This window comes from Myodes glareolus, chromosome 22, assembly GCF_982192425.1.
Source record: "Myodes glareolus chromosome 22, mMyoGla1.1, whole genome shotgun sequence".
Taxonomy (NCBI): domain Eukaryota; kingdom Metazoa; phylum Chordata; class Mammalia; order Rodentia; family Cricetidae; genus Myodes; species Myodes glareolus.
The window spans coordinates 11,591,271-11,606,768 of NC_142047.1; the positions used below are offsets into that span (position 1 = coordinate 11,591,271).

Consider the following 15,498-nt stretch of genomic DNA (forward strand, 5'->3'; position numbering starts at 1 on the left):
TGGAATCTCAAGACTCATTCATAGCTCCGTGGGAAGTGACTGTTGGGGCTTGCCAGATCATGGCTGCCTGTGCAGTAGCAGGGAGAAGGGGCTAGGACATTCCTGAGGCCCAGGGAAGGAATTCTGTGTCCCAGGCAAGGGTTCTGCCTGCTCAGTGGCTTGGGCAGCAGGATGTTGGACTCTGAGGTTTCACCAGGGGATACACAGAGATAGTACGGAGGCAGTAAACCAAGAATAGGGTAGGAAGTGGGGTGCTGGGGTGGGGCAGGGAGGAGGCAGTAGATAAATGTAGCCGAGGGCACTGTGTCCCACTGGGCAGGTGTGCACTGTACTGTGTTAAACATGACCCAGCTTTTGCTTGCACAGTGGGTAAGGGTCTCCTCTGTAACAAAATTTTCCAGCAGACAGTGTTCTGTGTTAAATGTGCTATTTTAAATGTGCACAAAGTTGCCTTAGGGAGTCATGGTGGCTTTATCCAGACATCAGGTTGGGGAGTTACAAAAGGGACACTTGTGGCAAGAGGTTTAGATCTGAAAAGGATAGGGAAGCAGTCACACCAGGCTTGGAGGAGCACTGGAAGGAGAGGGGGGCAAGATGGATGGGAAGGCTGGGCTATGGAGTCACTTTTGGGGCATGGGGTTTGAAGGTCTTCCCTGGCCACCTTGAGGATGAACTGAGGAAGCAGATGTCCTTCAGGGAGAGAATCTTCCGGGGAGATTCCAGGACAGAAGTTTAGAGGAGCGGGGGTCTCCTCGCTCCCTCGGCTGGCATACACCCCCACCCTCCCCCAGAACCCTCCAAAGCAGCATGCAAGGCCTGATTGGTGCACCACGTTCGGGGTGGGGGCAGTGGCAGCCCTCCTGCTTGCTCTGAAACAATGGAGTTGAGAGGCATGTTGGGGCATCTTGGGTAGAGGGTGGCATGGGGAGACATCTCCAGGGCAAGGGAGGATGGGGGACTCAGTTGTGGGAGGTGTCAGATCTCCTGGGCCCTAAGTCAGAGATCAGCTTCAGATGTGTGTGGGGAGGCCAGCCAGGGTTTAAGGGCTCAAGGCACAGAACTGTCTGGCTTGGGCCTGAGGCATGCGATTTTGAAAGGGCAGAGATGTACAATTTGGCTCCCCAGGGTGGGGGTGGGGGTGGGGTGTCACGTGGGTGCTAGGGGATTGGAGCACTCCCTCCCCCTCCCCGTTGCTTGTTGGCCAAAATGGAGTCTGAGAACACTTAGACACTCATCAGAAAGGACACAGTGTGCTGCCGAGAGTCAAAGGATGCTCACGACTCAGTTACTTGAGAAAAGAAAAAAAGAAAAAAGAAGAGGGTGTCGGCAGAAGACTCGCTGGGTGTTGTGGTCAGCACTGAAAAGTCCCCAGCTCTGGGACATCGGTGTTGGCAAAGATAGACTACCTTGTAAGCCACTCTGGCCGGGCACTTCTTCCCCAGACCCAGGGGTGGGGACATGTGTCTCAGCATCTGATACATGTCCGGGTAAGGCATGCGATCCCTGGCAGCACCAAAAACAAAAAACAGGAGGGGGTGGGTGGGGCGGAGAACCAAAAGGCTGGGGGGAGAGGCGGAGAAGAAACAGAAAAAGAAAAAAAGAAAAAAACCAAAAAAACAAAAAAAAACCACACGAGCCGAAAAAATAGAGAAAGAGGCAGAGAATGATAAAATAGATGTTTCAAATAAATGGAAAAGAGGAGAAAAAAATGGAAGAAAAGGTAATTAAAAATGATTATTCCACTGCTTACAAGCAGGCAGAGAGAGAGAGAAAAGAGAAACAGTCAGATTCCACTTGGGCTCCAGGCTGTGGCTCAGGTGGTGCGGAGCTGAGGGGCCGAGTATTCTGGCTTGGCTGAGGCTGGTCTCTGAGGGGCCTGGGTGAGGACGAGGGGCTAGGGCAGGGCATGGGGGTGGGAAGGGGGCTGGAGGCTTCAGGAGGCAGGGAGTGGTGGAGGAGAGAGTGGGGGTAAGGAAATGCAAAATTACAACTCCCCCAAGGGATGCATCTGATTTGGGGGTGTCATTGAGACCACGGGATAGGCAGCTTCAGCTAAGAGCAAGCACAGATGTTCGGAGGGAACAGAGGTAATGTCCCATGCTTCGTGGAGTCTGCATGGCCGCATTCTGGAGGCTAAGAGTTTGCTAGTGTAATGCAAGAGAGAGAGAGATGGCTCTGTTTTTGAGAAATATATATATATTAAAAATGATTCCACTTGGGCTCCAGGCTGTGGCTCAGGTGGTGCAGAGCTGAGGGGCTCCTTTTTCTCCCCAACTTACTATTTGGTCATGGCATTTTGTCTCAGCAATACAAACCCTAAGACATATGCTAAAGTGTTTCGAGGGCCCTGATATTTGATCAATTTGCTAAATAATTCTAGGGCCACCATTTCAGCAGAGCATAATAAAACAGCAGCGTGCCGGATAGTTTTATGTTCGCTTGACATGGCTTCGGCATCAGCTCCTGCCTCCAGGTTTCTGCCCCGACTTCCTTCAATAATGGACTATGATGTGGAAGTGAAAGCCAAATAAACCCTTTCCTCCCCAACTTGCTTTCGGTCATGGGGCTTTTTCGCTGCAATAGAAACCCTGACTAAGATAAACTAGTAAATGTCTGTTGAGACAAAACTCCTGGTCAAGAGAACACTTCCCATGTAGGGTGAAAAGCTCACGTTCCAGCTAGGCCAGGCCAACCAAGTGGTGAAGGGACCTTTCTGTAGGAAGGTGGGCTCACTGTGAACTATGCTTAAGCCATCACCTAGACTAACAATAGTTTACTGTTACTAGAAACTTCTAATGGGCCACATATCTGGCTAAGTTTGGGGGAGGCGTGTAACAAAGAGGGGAAATTGTGAGAAACATCTTTTGTCTGTTGAAGGTAGTTAGCCTGGCAAGGGCTCATGTTTTCTGGATCTTCCTTGTCCTTTGCACAACTGGCGACTCACAGCAGTGTGTGAAGTAGAGTTGCCCCCAATGGGATGAAAGAGCCACTACCTGTGTCAGGGACAAGCGACAGAAGCTACCTGGGATCAGATGTGCTTGCTAGACTGGTTGGGCCTTGTTGCATGCTTTGTTTCATTAGCATGTTCCTTTGTGGGACATGGATTATTCTTTGTTTCTAACTTCTGGAAGACAGGTCTCAAAAGTCTCTCACTTCAAAAGGGGGTCAGGAGCATTCAACTAGGTAACAGTTGGAGCATTCCTTCTATGCTTCTAACCTGGGGATCCTTGTCCCAAGAGCGCCACTGGGAAAAGGCCAGCTGGGCAGACTTAAGCTCATCCCACATCCCCAGTCAGGAGATCAATGAACACACAGAATGAAGGCAGATTCAAAGGCAACCCAAAGAGAAGCACGATCCCCACCCCCTCACCGGAAGAGGAGCATGAGCACCTGGAAGAAGGTCCGGAAGTTATTGTGCTCAGTGATTTGGAACTCGTCCTCGTCGCTGTCCTCGTCCTCCCCATCAATGCCGATGTTGCCAAACACCTGGAGAGTTGGAGGGTGACGACTGGGGCGGTCACAGGGACCCTGGCTCCCTCTGAGGCAGGCTCCCCTCCCGCAGCCCTGGTACCCCAAGGGTGCGGGATCACCTGCATCCCGATGATGGCATAGATGAAGAAGAGCATGGCGATCAAGAGACAGACATATGGTAGGGCCTGGAGGGAAGGAAGATGGTGAGGAAGGGTGCCAGACAGCTTGCCCAGATTGTCCTCAGAGTCAAGCCATCACGTGCCCCTGGCTGCTAGGGTCTGTGATGAGGCCCTGCAGACACTAGGTACAGACGTTAGCCCAGGATCCTGCTTTAACCACTTTCAGTCTTGTTTCCTCATTTCGCCTAGAGTTAGGGATCTACTCTGGCTTGGACCAGCAGCAGGAGCAGCCGCTTTGGCTCACCTTGAAGGATTGCATGAAGGTCCAGAGGAGAATGCGGATGGAGTAACCCTGCCGGAGGAGTTTGATGAGTTGGGCAGCACGGAAGAGATGGAGAAAGTTCAGGTTGATGAAGTTATTCTGAGGAGACAAGGAAGAAAGGTGACCATCCACCCACCCTGAGGAGCTTAGAGTAGTCAACACTCACAGAGGCCCCTACATGAAGCCAACCAATAGGGAAAAAAGCAAGCCACACCCCAAGTAAGGAGGGAGAGGAGAGAAAACACTGTTAATGCAATAGAGCAGGGGGGACATAAAAAAAAGGGGGGGATAGGGGAGGCGGGTGTGGAAGGAAGAGATATCAACTCAAAAGCTTATGTCCACCCAGCCAGGCCCACTCACAAGTTGGGGGGAAGTAGGGGGGAGGGGAGGAGGAGGAGAAAGGAACAGGATCAGGAAGGAAATAACAAAAGAGTACGGAAAAGAAAATAATACATCCGAATCATCCAATCAGGAAAAAAATCGAGATGGTTTTTATTTCTCCCAAAAACCAAATGCACTGAGACAGTAAGACACAAGCGGGTCAAGTTGCAGAACCCAGCACAAGAGTAGGAAGCATAGACAGGGGCGGGGTGGGGGAAGGGCGCCAGCACAAGCAGGTCTAAGGGGCAAGTGCGGTTACAGGCATGTTAAGCTCGGGGCCAGAAATGCATCTGTCCTGGGTCTCACCGGGCACCCTGCCCTGCCCTGCCCTGCCGAGCTACCCACCCGCTCCTGCCCGCCCTGACCTCACCCCATGGCCCAGAGGAGGAGCGGCTGGAGCCAATGGGGAGAAGGGGAAGGGCATCTTTTCTTACCCCCTTGGCAAGGGGGAACGGGGAGGACTGGAGGGAGCTGGGGCTGTTCGGCTGCAGGGTGAGTCCTAGCTGCCCGCCGAGTCGGAGAAGATGCATTAGGGGCCCTTTTCCCCCCTCTCAGGGATGGCTTCTCAGCTTCTGGGGCTGGGTGGTGTCTCAGGACCAGGCCTGCAGGAAGCAGGAAGGTCTCAGCTCCTGGGGACAGTGAGCTCTGATCAGCCCAGGACCCACCAAGGGGCCAGTGCTGGGAGGTGGGGGATGAAGCTATCCTTGGTCCCAGGATTTCCCTAAATGGACCCTTCCTGTTCTCCAAACCCAGGTCTAGTCGCTGCCTCTGCAGCCTCCCACCCAGGCTGTAATTGGGGAGAGGTTGGCTGGAAACTGTGGGCAAGGCCCAGGACTCTCCAGGGGGCTTCAGGTGAGGCTGGTGAAGGTGGGAACTGACCCAACATAGCCAATGAAAGTACTTTGTTGGGCCTGAGCTTTTTTTTTTTTTAAATAAGTGACTAATTTTAAAAATCAGATTTTGCCCACCATTCTGGCTTTTTGGCTCCCCAAGCCTCTCATAGCTGAGCCCTGGAGTCCAGCTCCATGCTCTCCAATTTCCTAATCTCTCGGATCACTGGCACACAGAGCATTTGAGTTTTCTGCCTGGGGACCATGTAGTGGTCACAACCTGGAGGCAGGAGGGCCAGAGGCTTCCTGGCGCCCCAGTCTAAGGATTTGTAGGCATCCTGGATACAGGTCATGAGGCAAGCCCGAATGAGGGCTAATGACAAAAGGTGCTTGCTTGTGGAAGTCAGTGGCTTTGACAACAGCTTCCTTCCTGTTGTTGACATGTCCCAATTTGCACAATGGATCATTTATTTATTGCAACATGGTTGTGCTATCACCCAGGCTGATCTTGAATTTTGAGGTCTTCCTGCCTCTGACTCCCAAATGCTGGGATTACAGCGGGCATCTCTCTCTTTTTCGGGCAGTGAATGATGTGTTTAACCTGCCTCCCAGAGGCTTCTCTTTGCTGAACCTGTGCCTTGAGCTAGCTCTGGCTTGGAAGCTGAGAGGCAGTGACTGGAGTTTGAAGAATTTCTGAGGCTGGTAAGAGGCCTCTGGGATAAACAACTTGTCCCTAGGACTTCTGGGATGGGGAATAAACCTTGGGCTCCTACATTAGGACACTGTTGGGTCTAACCACTGTGAGCCTGCAGACCTAGCTAAGAGTCACCCACCGTGCCCCACTGACCTGATGCCTAGTCCTGCCTGGCCACCAGTTCCGCTGGGGATGGGACCACTAATCAAGAAGTATTCCTAACCTGTCCCCTCAACCCTCCAGAGAACAAGCCATCCCTTCAACGGGGCAGATCATAACATGTGGGCTCGGCCAAACATGCAGAGGCAAGGGTTCTCAGGAGCAGCTTGGGGGCGAACTGGCACATGCAGAAGCAGGGATCTGGCAGCTGCTGAGCATGCTCACACATGAGGGAGGAGGGGTAGGGACTGGAGAAGTCAGGGGTCTTAGGCCTCATCTGCTCCTCCAGCTCTTCCTGGGTCTGCATGGAGTCCTGATAGCACACAGAATTCCCAAGGGAGTCCTTTCTACACAAACTCCACCCTGTGCTCCAGGCTGAGCAGCAGCGGAGGATGCAGGCTCAGGTGTGTGGGGTATCCTGGACCTTGTGTTCCCTTCCAGTGACAGGCTCAAGGGCAGGTGTCCCTTGGGTTTGCAAAAGACATGGGCACCACTTACTCCATATTCCAAGTCCTCACTACCTACCATGTGCTTCTCTCCCAGCCCTTCCCTCAGGCCCCAGGCCCCTAACTGGGGTTCTTCAGGGGCATCCATAGGGTGCCTCAGACTGGCTAGAGGTGTTCTCCCCATAGCCCTGGTCTCCTCCCAATCCTAACTTCCATCGCTAGCTTCCCAAAGACACCCAGCTCTACCCCTCCCCGGGCCCTGCACAGGGCTCTCCTGCCACCTCTACCTCCCTTGGCTTCCTGGCAATCTTGTCCAGTCTGTCCCAGAAGTGCCCGATTCAGATCCTCCAGATCTATTCACTGCTCAGGATGAAGCCTAGATGCCCCGTCCCTTTGCCTTTCTGAACCAGCCTGTCTCTCTGCTGTATCCAAATCCTCTCACTTGCAGACCCTGACCTATGCATACTCTTCCTGGCCACAGGGCTGGGGGCCCAGAATGCCTTGCTAATGCTGCCTGTTCTTCCAGCAGTGCAGTTACAGTTTCAAGTCAAATCACAGTTGTAGGACCAAAGTCCACCTCCTCCTACTTCACAGTAGCCAAGCAGAACGGCAATGGGGGCTACAACGTGCTCTATTTTCAGTGGCACCTAACAGGGTCCCACTGGTGTCTGGTACATGAATGCGTGTTTACTGTGGGCACGCCACTGGAGGTCCTTCAGTGTGTCTCCATGGAGGTCGGCAGACGGGCAGGGATGGGGACTCACAGCTACTAAGGGTTGTGAAGGGCAGGAAATGTGGTGGGAGTAGACGCGGAGCACACACGGGGCTATGTGTGTGGGATACACATGCACGCTGCGATCCTGAGGTTAATATTAGATGTCTTTGCTGATTCATATGCCACTCCTCCCCCCAGCAGGATTTTATAGTTTCTCTGTAGCTTTGGAGCCTATTCTGGAGCTTGCTCTGTAGACCAGGCTGGCCTTGGACTCAGAGATCCACCTGCCTCTGCCTCCCAAGTGCTGGGATTAAAGGTGTGTGCCACAACCGCCCAGCTTTTTTTTAATTTTTTTATTAAATCTGGGACGGGGCTACTGTAGCTCTGGCGGGACTGAAACGTGCTATGTAGAACAAGCTGGCCTCAAGCTGCAATCTTGTAGCCTTAACTTCCTGAACTCTGAGATCACAGTTCCGTGCCACCACTGTGTCAGCTCTGGGATGGTTCAGAGTTAAGGGATGTGAGTGGGGTGGAGAAGGGTCACACCCTGGGGTCCTAGAGGAGGGAGAACCTTCCTTTCTTGACAAGGACACAACCCTTTGGAGCCAAAGCCCAATCCAGAGTCCAATAAAAAACCAACCAGAAGGAGCTCTAGAAAAGGGGGGGAGAGGGCAAGAGACAGAGGCGGGGTGGGCGGGGCATGCAGTGCAGTCACAGTTAATGTAAGGCATTTACACTTCAGAAAGAGGTAACACCAACCGGATACTAGATGCAGATGTTGAAGATGGAGGGGGAGCAGGCGGGCAGGGGCAGTTGGGGAGGTGATTCAGCGTTTTGTTTTGTTTTTTAAATTTAATTTTTAAGGTGGATTTGTAACCAGTGCCAAAAACCAATGGGTTTCGGTTCTGGGCGGGGAGTGGGGTGGCGGTGGCGGTGGGTTGGGAGGTAAGTCATTGGTGTATGGACACACAGACCACGTCATGGGTGAACAAATGGATTTCATAGTGCACTTTGATTGGATGAGTTTTTTAGACGGCATTGAGCCAATATACAGTTTAAGCAGCAGGCATGGAAAGAGACAAGACAAGAAACACAGTCATTATCCATTGCGCATGGGCAAATCCGCCCCCAGCCAGATCTGGGCAGGACATTAAAGCCTAGGGCTGTGCTAGCATCTTAGCCTCTCTACCCAGAGGGAACTAACTGCCTTCCTGCTCTCCTAGCTCAGCTTGGCTCTAGCCTTAAGGATAGTGGCCTTACCTGGGTCCCAGACAGGGGCTACCAGCACCTAATGCAGGGTGAGGACAGGTCATATGCCTATCCAACATCTTCCCCTCAAAACGATGGTGTCTTAGGGCAGCTTCACTGCACCAAAGCAGACACATGGAGACAATAACAATGGTAATAATAATAGCCACTGGGAACCGAATTTTGTGGCAGGTTTTGTGCCAAGCACTTCAGAAGGTTGACTTTTTTGTGTGTGTGCAACTGTGGCTAGGTGCAGGGTCTCCCACAAGCAAACCCAGAGCTCTACCACTGAGCCACACACCCAGACCCTCACCGGTGGGTGGGGTAGGATCTGAGGCATGTGCTCTGCCATGCCCCTAACCCTCACTGTAGGATTGTAGGCAGGGGCTCTACCATTTAATTGCACTTCTAGCCCTCTTCCTTTAATTTTTTAAAATTAAAGTTATTATTTTGTGTGCCTTTGTGGGTCCCAGGGATTGAACTTCGGTAACTTAGTTTTGAATGAGAATGGCTCCCATTGGCTCATATATTTGAATACTTGGTTTCCAGTTGGTGGGACTGTTTGAAAAGGATTAGGAAGGGTGGCCTTGTTGGAGGAGGTGTATTGCCAGGTTGGGGGCGGTTGCGGTTTCAAAAGTCCATGTCCTTCCTAGGCAGCTCCTGCTCCCTTCCCTCTGTGTGCCTCATGTACGTTCTCGGCTACGTCTCCAGCTCTGTGTCTGTGTGCTGCTCCCGTGCTTCCTCCACGATGATCGTGAACTCTACTTCTGGAGCCGTAAGCCCTCAATTAAATGTCTCTTTTACAGTTGCCTTGGTTACGGTGTCTCCTCACATCAGTAGAAAAGTAATTTAAGTCAGGTAGTCAGGCTTGGTGGCGAGCGCACCTTAACCCACGGAGCCCTCCTGATGGCCCCTAACTGTTATTATCTATTCTCCCTCTACAGCAGAAGCCCTCTGCGGCAGGCACTCTGTGTGCCTGCTGCTTTGTCTTGCTCTTTTTGCCCTGTCTCTAGCACCTATAGCGCCGCTAGAAACAGCAGGTGCTCAATATGTGTCTGCGCAAGTCATGTGTGGAATTGATGAGTTTATCCCTGCTGCTTAAGAGATGATCTGACAAGAGCCAACTGGGTGGTTGGGAGGGCTGTTTGGCTATTATAATGGTCTAGTGTCTCTGAATTAACTTCTGTGTGTCACCATCCTACTTGCTAGAGAAAGCAGTCAGGATGAATCCTAAGGATGTCTTACTGGCAACTCCAAGTTTCAACCAGCTTCTTCCACCTGCTCTGCTGGGGTGCACACATCTCCTCCCAACCTCTAAACCACAGGGATATCGCTCAAGGCTGTCCTCACCCTCCCTCCTGAAGGCCCTAGAGGGACACCATCTCAAGGCTGCCCTGACTCTCCCTTCTGAAGACCCTAGAAGTGCCAGCCTTACAAAAGTGGGGAAATGGTTGAGTCTGTTCTGGGGTTTCCAGAGCTGGCAGGAATCAATCAAGCCTTGGGTGACCTCTGGCCTCCTGGTGCTGGGGTCAGTTTCCTGCTGTGTGGACTGAGACAGCTCACTCCCATCCGTTCCATGCAGGACTTCTTTCCTTCCCCCATTTCTTCTAGGTCTGCAAGGGGCACTGGTGGGCGAGGACGAGGGAGACAGGGCCTCTCCCCACTGTGCTTTGCTGGCTGCTACTCTGGTCTGCTCCAGCCCTTCCCACTTTGGCATGGTGTTTCACTGGGTGGCTGGGCATTTGGGTGTCCTCGAATGCCTCCCCTGGACAGTGTTCTCACTCATCATTCCTCCAGTCCAACCCTTTGAGACAATTCTTCTCTGCTCTGAGCCCAGACCTTCAATGGGAGTCAGTTCATATGAGGTGTTTGGTACAATATTCTCAATGTGTTTTTTGTTTTGAATTTTGTTTTGGGGGGAGGAGACCAATCTGGGGTCTTACATAGGTCAAGCCAACACTCTGCTGCTGTGCCACACTCCCGTCCGGTTATTATTATTCCCATTGTCATTGGAGGCAGAACCCACCCCACAATTGGCCCTGGGCATTGATGGTTTGCTTTTTGCCTTCTGGTCCCTGGATCTTCTACTTAGTCTCCTGAGGGGTTCCAAGCCTGAGCTTACTGGCTCATGGACAAGGACAAGGTCTTGGAGAACTCTGCGACTCTGGATTTACTTGAAAAGGGGTAAGGACAATGTGTCCTGAGAGCCCTATTTGGAATCCCTGGGTCTGGGGGAGGGCTGTATTCCAGGAACTACTCTAAGGCCTTGATAGTGCTATTCCCATTATGACCAGCAGGGGGCAGTGGAACCCAACCTTGTGAACAGGTTGGAGCTCAGTTCTATTTGCCTTTAAATGTATGAATTCTCAAAGCAGTGAACTGTATTGCTTGTCCTAAGTCACACTCTTTATCTGTCATTCACCAACCACCAGGCAGGGAAGCACACTGCTCATTCCTGGTCTATGTCCTGGCTTTGAACACACCCATCTCCCCTCATTGAGATCTAAAGGGACTATCTGTGCACCCCAAAACCATCACCCAGGCAACTCCACACCCATTTCCCGTCTCACGCTGTGCACTTGAAGCCCAGCTCTGATCATAGCCCACTGTGTCACCCGGAACTGCTGCTTCTGGACACCCTTCCTGCCACCGCCCACTACTCCAGCCTGAGTCACCCAGAAAGAAGCTGGTCCCTCAACACAACAAAAACTGCATGCTATGGAGGGATGGATCCAGTAAGAGTCCCTGAGGGCAGGAGGCTGGGTCATTCACCTGTGCTGCCATGGAAGGTGGTGTAAACTTAAGAAGTGGGGCCTAATGAAGGGAAGTGAGGTCACAGGCAGTGTGAGCTCCTACTGGGGGAGGGGTGGGTTGTAAGCTGAAAGCTCTTCCCCTCTTTCCCAGATACCTCACCTCCCCGCCCCGTCCCCCCCCCCCACCCCCGCTGCTGCCTTTTTTATTTTTAAGACAGTAAGACAGTGGTTCACTACTTAGCTCTGACTCTCACTGAACCAGGCTGGCTCGGGGCTCACTGTATAGATCAGGTTGGCCTGGAGCTCGCTGTGTAGACCAGGCTGCTCTCAAATTCAGAGATTCCCCCCTGCCTTTGCCTTCAGGGTGCTGGGATTAAGGATGAGCACCACCTCACTGGCTGTGCATAATAGTTTTCTCTTGGGGAACGACAGGGTTTCATGTAGTCCAGGCTGGCCTTAAGCTCCCGACCTTACTGTCTCTCAAGAACAGTATGTATCTCAAAGCCTAGCTAACTACCTGAGTTTTGAAACAACTAGCACAAGCTGAATTTCGAGGTATCTGTGAGCCCTCTAAAGCCCTATAAAAATGCTGAGTTTTTTTAGGCTTTGTCTTGCTATCTATGTGAACCAGGCTGGTTTTGAATATGTAATCCTCCCGATTCAGCCTTCAGTGCTGAGGTTACAGGTACATGCTACCAGCCCTGGTTTAAAAACACCTAATATTTCTGTGTAAAATGAATGCTATTAGGAACACAGCATGCATTTGGTAGGGGCTGTGCCAGAGACCTACGGGTAGAGGCTAGGTAGCCAGTGCTATTGGGAGGTGCTAGATTCTCGTGGGAGGGAAGCAGGCCACTGGGGCAAGCCAGCTCTTGTCCCTTGCTCTTGGCTTCCCACTGCCATGAAGTGGACATCCCGCTCTATCGCGGGCTCCCACAGGCCCAAAGGCAATAGGGCTGAAATGACACGGGCTAATCTCTGATACTGTGAACCAAAGATAAACCTTCCCGGCTTAATAAGTTAGATATATCAGGTATTTTGTCACAGCAACGGGGAACTAACACAGCCAGGTGGAAGCAAGCACTCTAGCTCAGTCAGCAGCTGCTGAAAACAAGGGTTTGGTATTTCCCCATCTACTTCCACAGCTCCTCCCTTACCTACTCATCAGTTCCCTTGGGGATCTGAGTGCCTTAGATTAAGACTATGCATATCCTTGCCTGATACCACAAGCCTGTCATCGAAGCCCTTGAAAGGCTGACACACAGGAATTGCAAGTTCGAAGCCGGCAAGGCCAGTCTGGGACTCTTGTTTTCATGTATGTGTGTATGTGTGCATGTTAGTGTGTATGCACATGTATATATTGTGTGCGTGTAGGCCAGGGCACACACCCAAGAGTCATATTTAGAAATGTTGTCTGTCACCTTTGAGACAAGGTCTCCAACTGGTCTGGAGGATTATCAATTAGGTTTAGTTGTCAGGACAGGGAGCCACAGGGTCCTCTGCCCTCTCCTTCCCCAGAGCAAGGATCACTGGCACCACACCTAGCTTTTTAAATAGGGCTCTAGGGACTGAATTTTTCATGCTTTCGTGGACAGCACTTTATTGACTGGGCCATCTCTCAGCTTTCAACCTGGTAACTCAGTGAAACTCTGTCAGGGAACAGAGACAGCTCAGCAGTTAGGAGCGCTGGCTGCTCTTCTAGAGGACCTGGGCTCAATTACTGTATCCACGTGACAGCTCACAACTGTCCGTGATTCTACTCTCGGGGGACTTGCTGACCTCTCTGGTTTCCAAGGACACCAAGCCCTCATGTGATGCACAAACACATGCAGGCAAAACACCAATACACATAAATAAAATTGATTTAAAAATCCAGATGAAAGAGAAACAACAGTGGGCTGGGTCCTGAGAATCCCACTCTGGTGTCTGCTCACTGTGGTGCGAGATCTGCTGGGTTATGGTCAAAACTGTTTTGTCTCTTTCTTTTCCTGCCTCCCTTCCTTCTTTTCTGTCATTACTTCTGACATGTTTTACTTTGCCCCAGGCTGCCTTGAATTCCAGAGTCTCCTGCCTCAGTCTTCCAAGTACTGGGGTGACAGGGGTGCTCCAGCAGACCTGTGTGACTAGAGATTTGTCCTCTGTGTTCGTGGTTTCCTGACTTCAGTATCCCAGACCCGGGTCATCTGGAGGACAGATGAATACATAGACCACTAGCCCATGGTAAAGACCCTGGATTGGGTCTTCCTGGTATTTATTTCTAGGTCAGTACAAAGCTGTGCAGATTGGGCATGGGCTTCACTGGGGACCAGGTCATGGGGCCCAGTGCACACACCAACCACCTCCGACACCCTGGGCCCTATGTGTTCCACTGCCATTACCCGCAGGCCCCACATACCAAAATCCCAAACGCCATGACTTTCAGCACACACTCGAGAGAGAAGAGGAAGTTGAAGACGATGTTGAACACTCGAAGGGCGTTCTCATAGGCTACAGAGGCTCCATAGAACTAGATGAAGAGGAAAGCAGAGAAGTCAGTGGCTGCAGGTCCGACCTGAGAGCCCAGAGAGGACAACAGCTCAGCAAAGCCTTGAGTGACGAGACAGGGTCTCACCCTAGCACAGGCTGGCCTTAGAATCATGGTGATGATCCTAGCTCGGCCTCCCAAGTGCTGCAGTCACACATGAGCCACGAGCCACAGAGCAGTCTTTATTTGTGGTGATTTTTATCTCTGATATGCTGAGTATTTATTTATTTATCAGAAAACATCTCAATGATAATGTAGCCAAACTTTTTTCTTGTCAATTAAAAAGGTTTTTGTATGGACTTTGGTGTTTGTCTACAGCTACAGGCATGTATGTTCGTGTGTGTGTGTGTGTGTGTGTGTGTGTGTGTGTGTGTGTGTATGTGTGCATTATGTGTGTGAATGCCTGGAGGCCAGAAAGTCTACAGGCCCTCTAGAGCTGGAGTAGAGGCAGTTGCGAGCTGCCCTGCATAGGTACCAGGAACCAAACTCAGATCCTCATGAAAGGCAGTTAGGACTCTTAACCACTGAGCCATCTAGACCTAGTCCACAGTTTCTGGAGAGCTGCGGAGACCAGCCCCAGACCTAGTCCACAGTTTGTGGAGAGCTGCGGAGACCAGCACCAGACCTAGTCCACGGTTTCTGGAGAGCTGTGGAGACCAGCCGAAGACCTAGTTCACGGTTTCTGGAGAGCTGCGGAGACCAGCCCCAGACCTAGTCCACAGTTTATGGAGAGCTGCGGACGCCAGCCCCAGACCTAGTTCACGGTTTCTGGGAGGAAGGGAGGAGCTGGCCAGGCAGTGTGGTTGGAACAGTGTGGCTGGCAGAGAGAACAGTAGGAAGGCTCAGAGGCAGCGGCGTGTGGTCTGGCTGGGATGCTGCACAAGGGTCTTACATTAGGAGGATGGGGGCTCACTCACCTTCATCATTAGCACGATGGTGTTGAGAGCGATCATCGCCATGATGGTGTACTCAAAGGGTGGGGACACCACGAACTGCCACATTCGATACTGGAAGCTCTGCTTGTTTTGGGGCATGTGCCTAGTCAGTGGCTTGGCACTGATGGCAAAGTCGATGCAGGCCCTCTGTGGGAGATGCCATTGCATGAGAAGGACCAACGCAGGGAGGCCAGCTGCTCACAACCTCCGGTGCAGCTGCTTGAGGCGCAGCTGAGGAAAGCACTGACTGTGAGTGACACAGAGCAGTGCCTGCCCTTGGGCTCTCCCTGCCCCCACTCCCCCATACCTCTCTCCCTCTCCCTCCAGGACTTCATGTAGCCCAGCCTGGTTCCAAGCTGCCAAAGTCAGCAAGATGACCTCCTATGGTGCTACGGATTGGAGTCCGGGGCTTCCAGGACTCTACCGACTGGGCTTCATTCCTACCACCTTTCTCTTCTTTTGGGACAAAGTCTCACTCTGTAGTCAGTGCTGCCTTAAAAATAGTGGTCCCCTTGCTCCATCTTCTGAGTATTGGGCTAACAGGTCTGCCACCATGGCCAGCTAAACTATTCTTCATGAGTCCCTTGCTTCTTATATGTGAGGGAGGCTGTGGGACACACAAGAGGATGGGGTTGTCTGGGGCTGTGGAGGCAGAGAAGCTGGGCTACACAACTACGAAGGCCGCATAGCATGCAGCCATGAGGGACTGGCCTGACAGAGTCCTGAGGAATCTGGTTATTACCAGCTGAGGTCTCCATGGGCATCAGGTACTAGAGAACAATACCGAGGGACAGACATCATGCAGGGAATTGGGTGTGTGACAGGCGGTGCTCGATGTCTAGTTCAGTGGATCAGATAGATAGAGCTGTGTTCACGGGAGAGTTAAGAAGGCTGATCCATC

General features: G+C 51.9%; 1 protein-coding gene across 1 annotated transcript in view; it reads right to left on the bottom strand.

The window, feature by feature from the left end:
* Positions 1-3,355: 3,355 nt before the first annotated feature.
* The window catches only part of LOC148118415 (voltage-dependent P/Q-type calcium channel subunit alpha-1A-like), a 66,376-nt gene continuing 54,233 nt past the window's right edge, over positions 3,356-15,498 (bottom strand). Inside the window, 6 exon segments of the mRNA XM_087900628.1 lie at positions 3,356-3,486; positions 3,591-3,656; positions 3,895-4,049; positions 6,115-6,289; positions 13,534-13,644; positions 14,580-14,744. Of these exon segments, the coding sequence (XP_087756754.1) occupies positions 3,367-3,486; positions 3,591-3,656; positions 3,895-4,049; positions 6,115-6,289; positions 13,534-13,644; positions 14,580-14,744 (792 nt within the window). The 3' untranslated portion in view covers positions 3,356-3,366.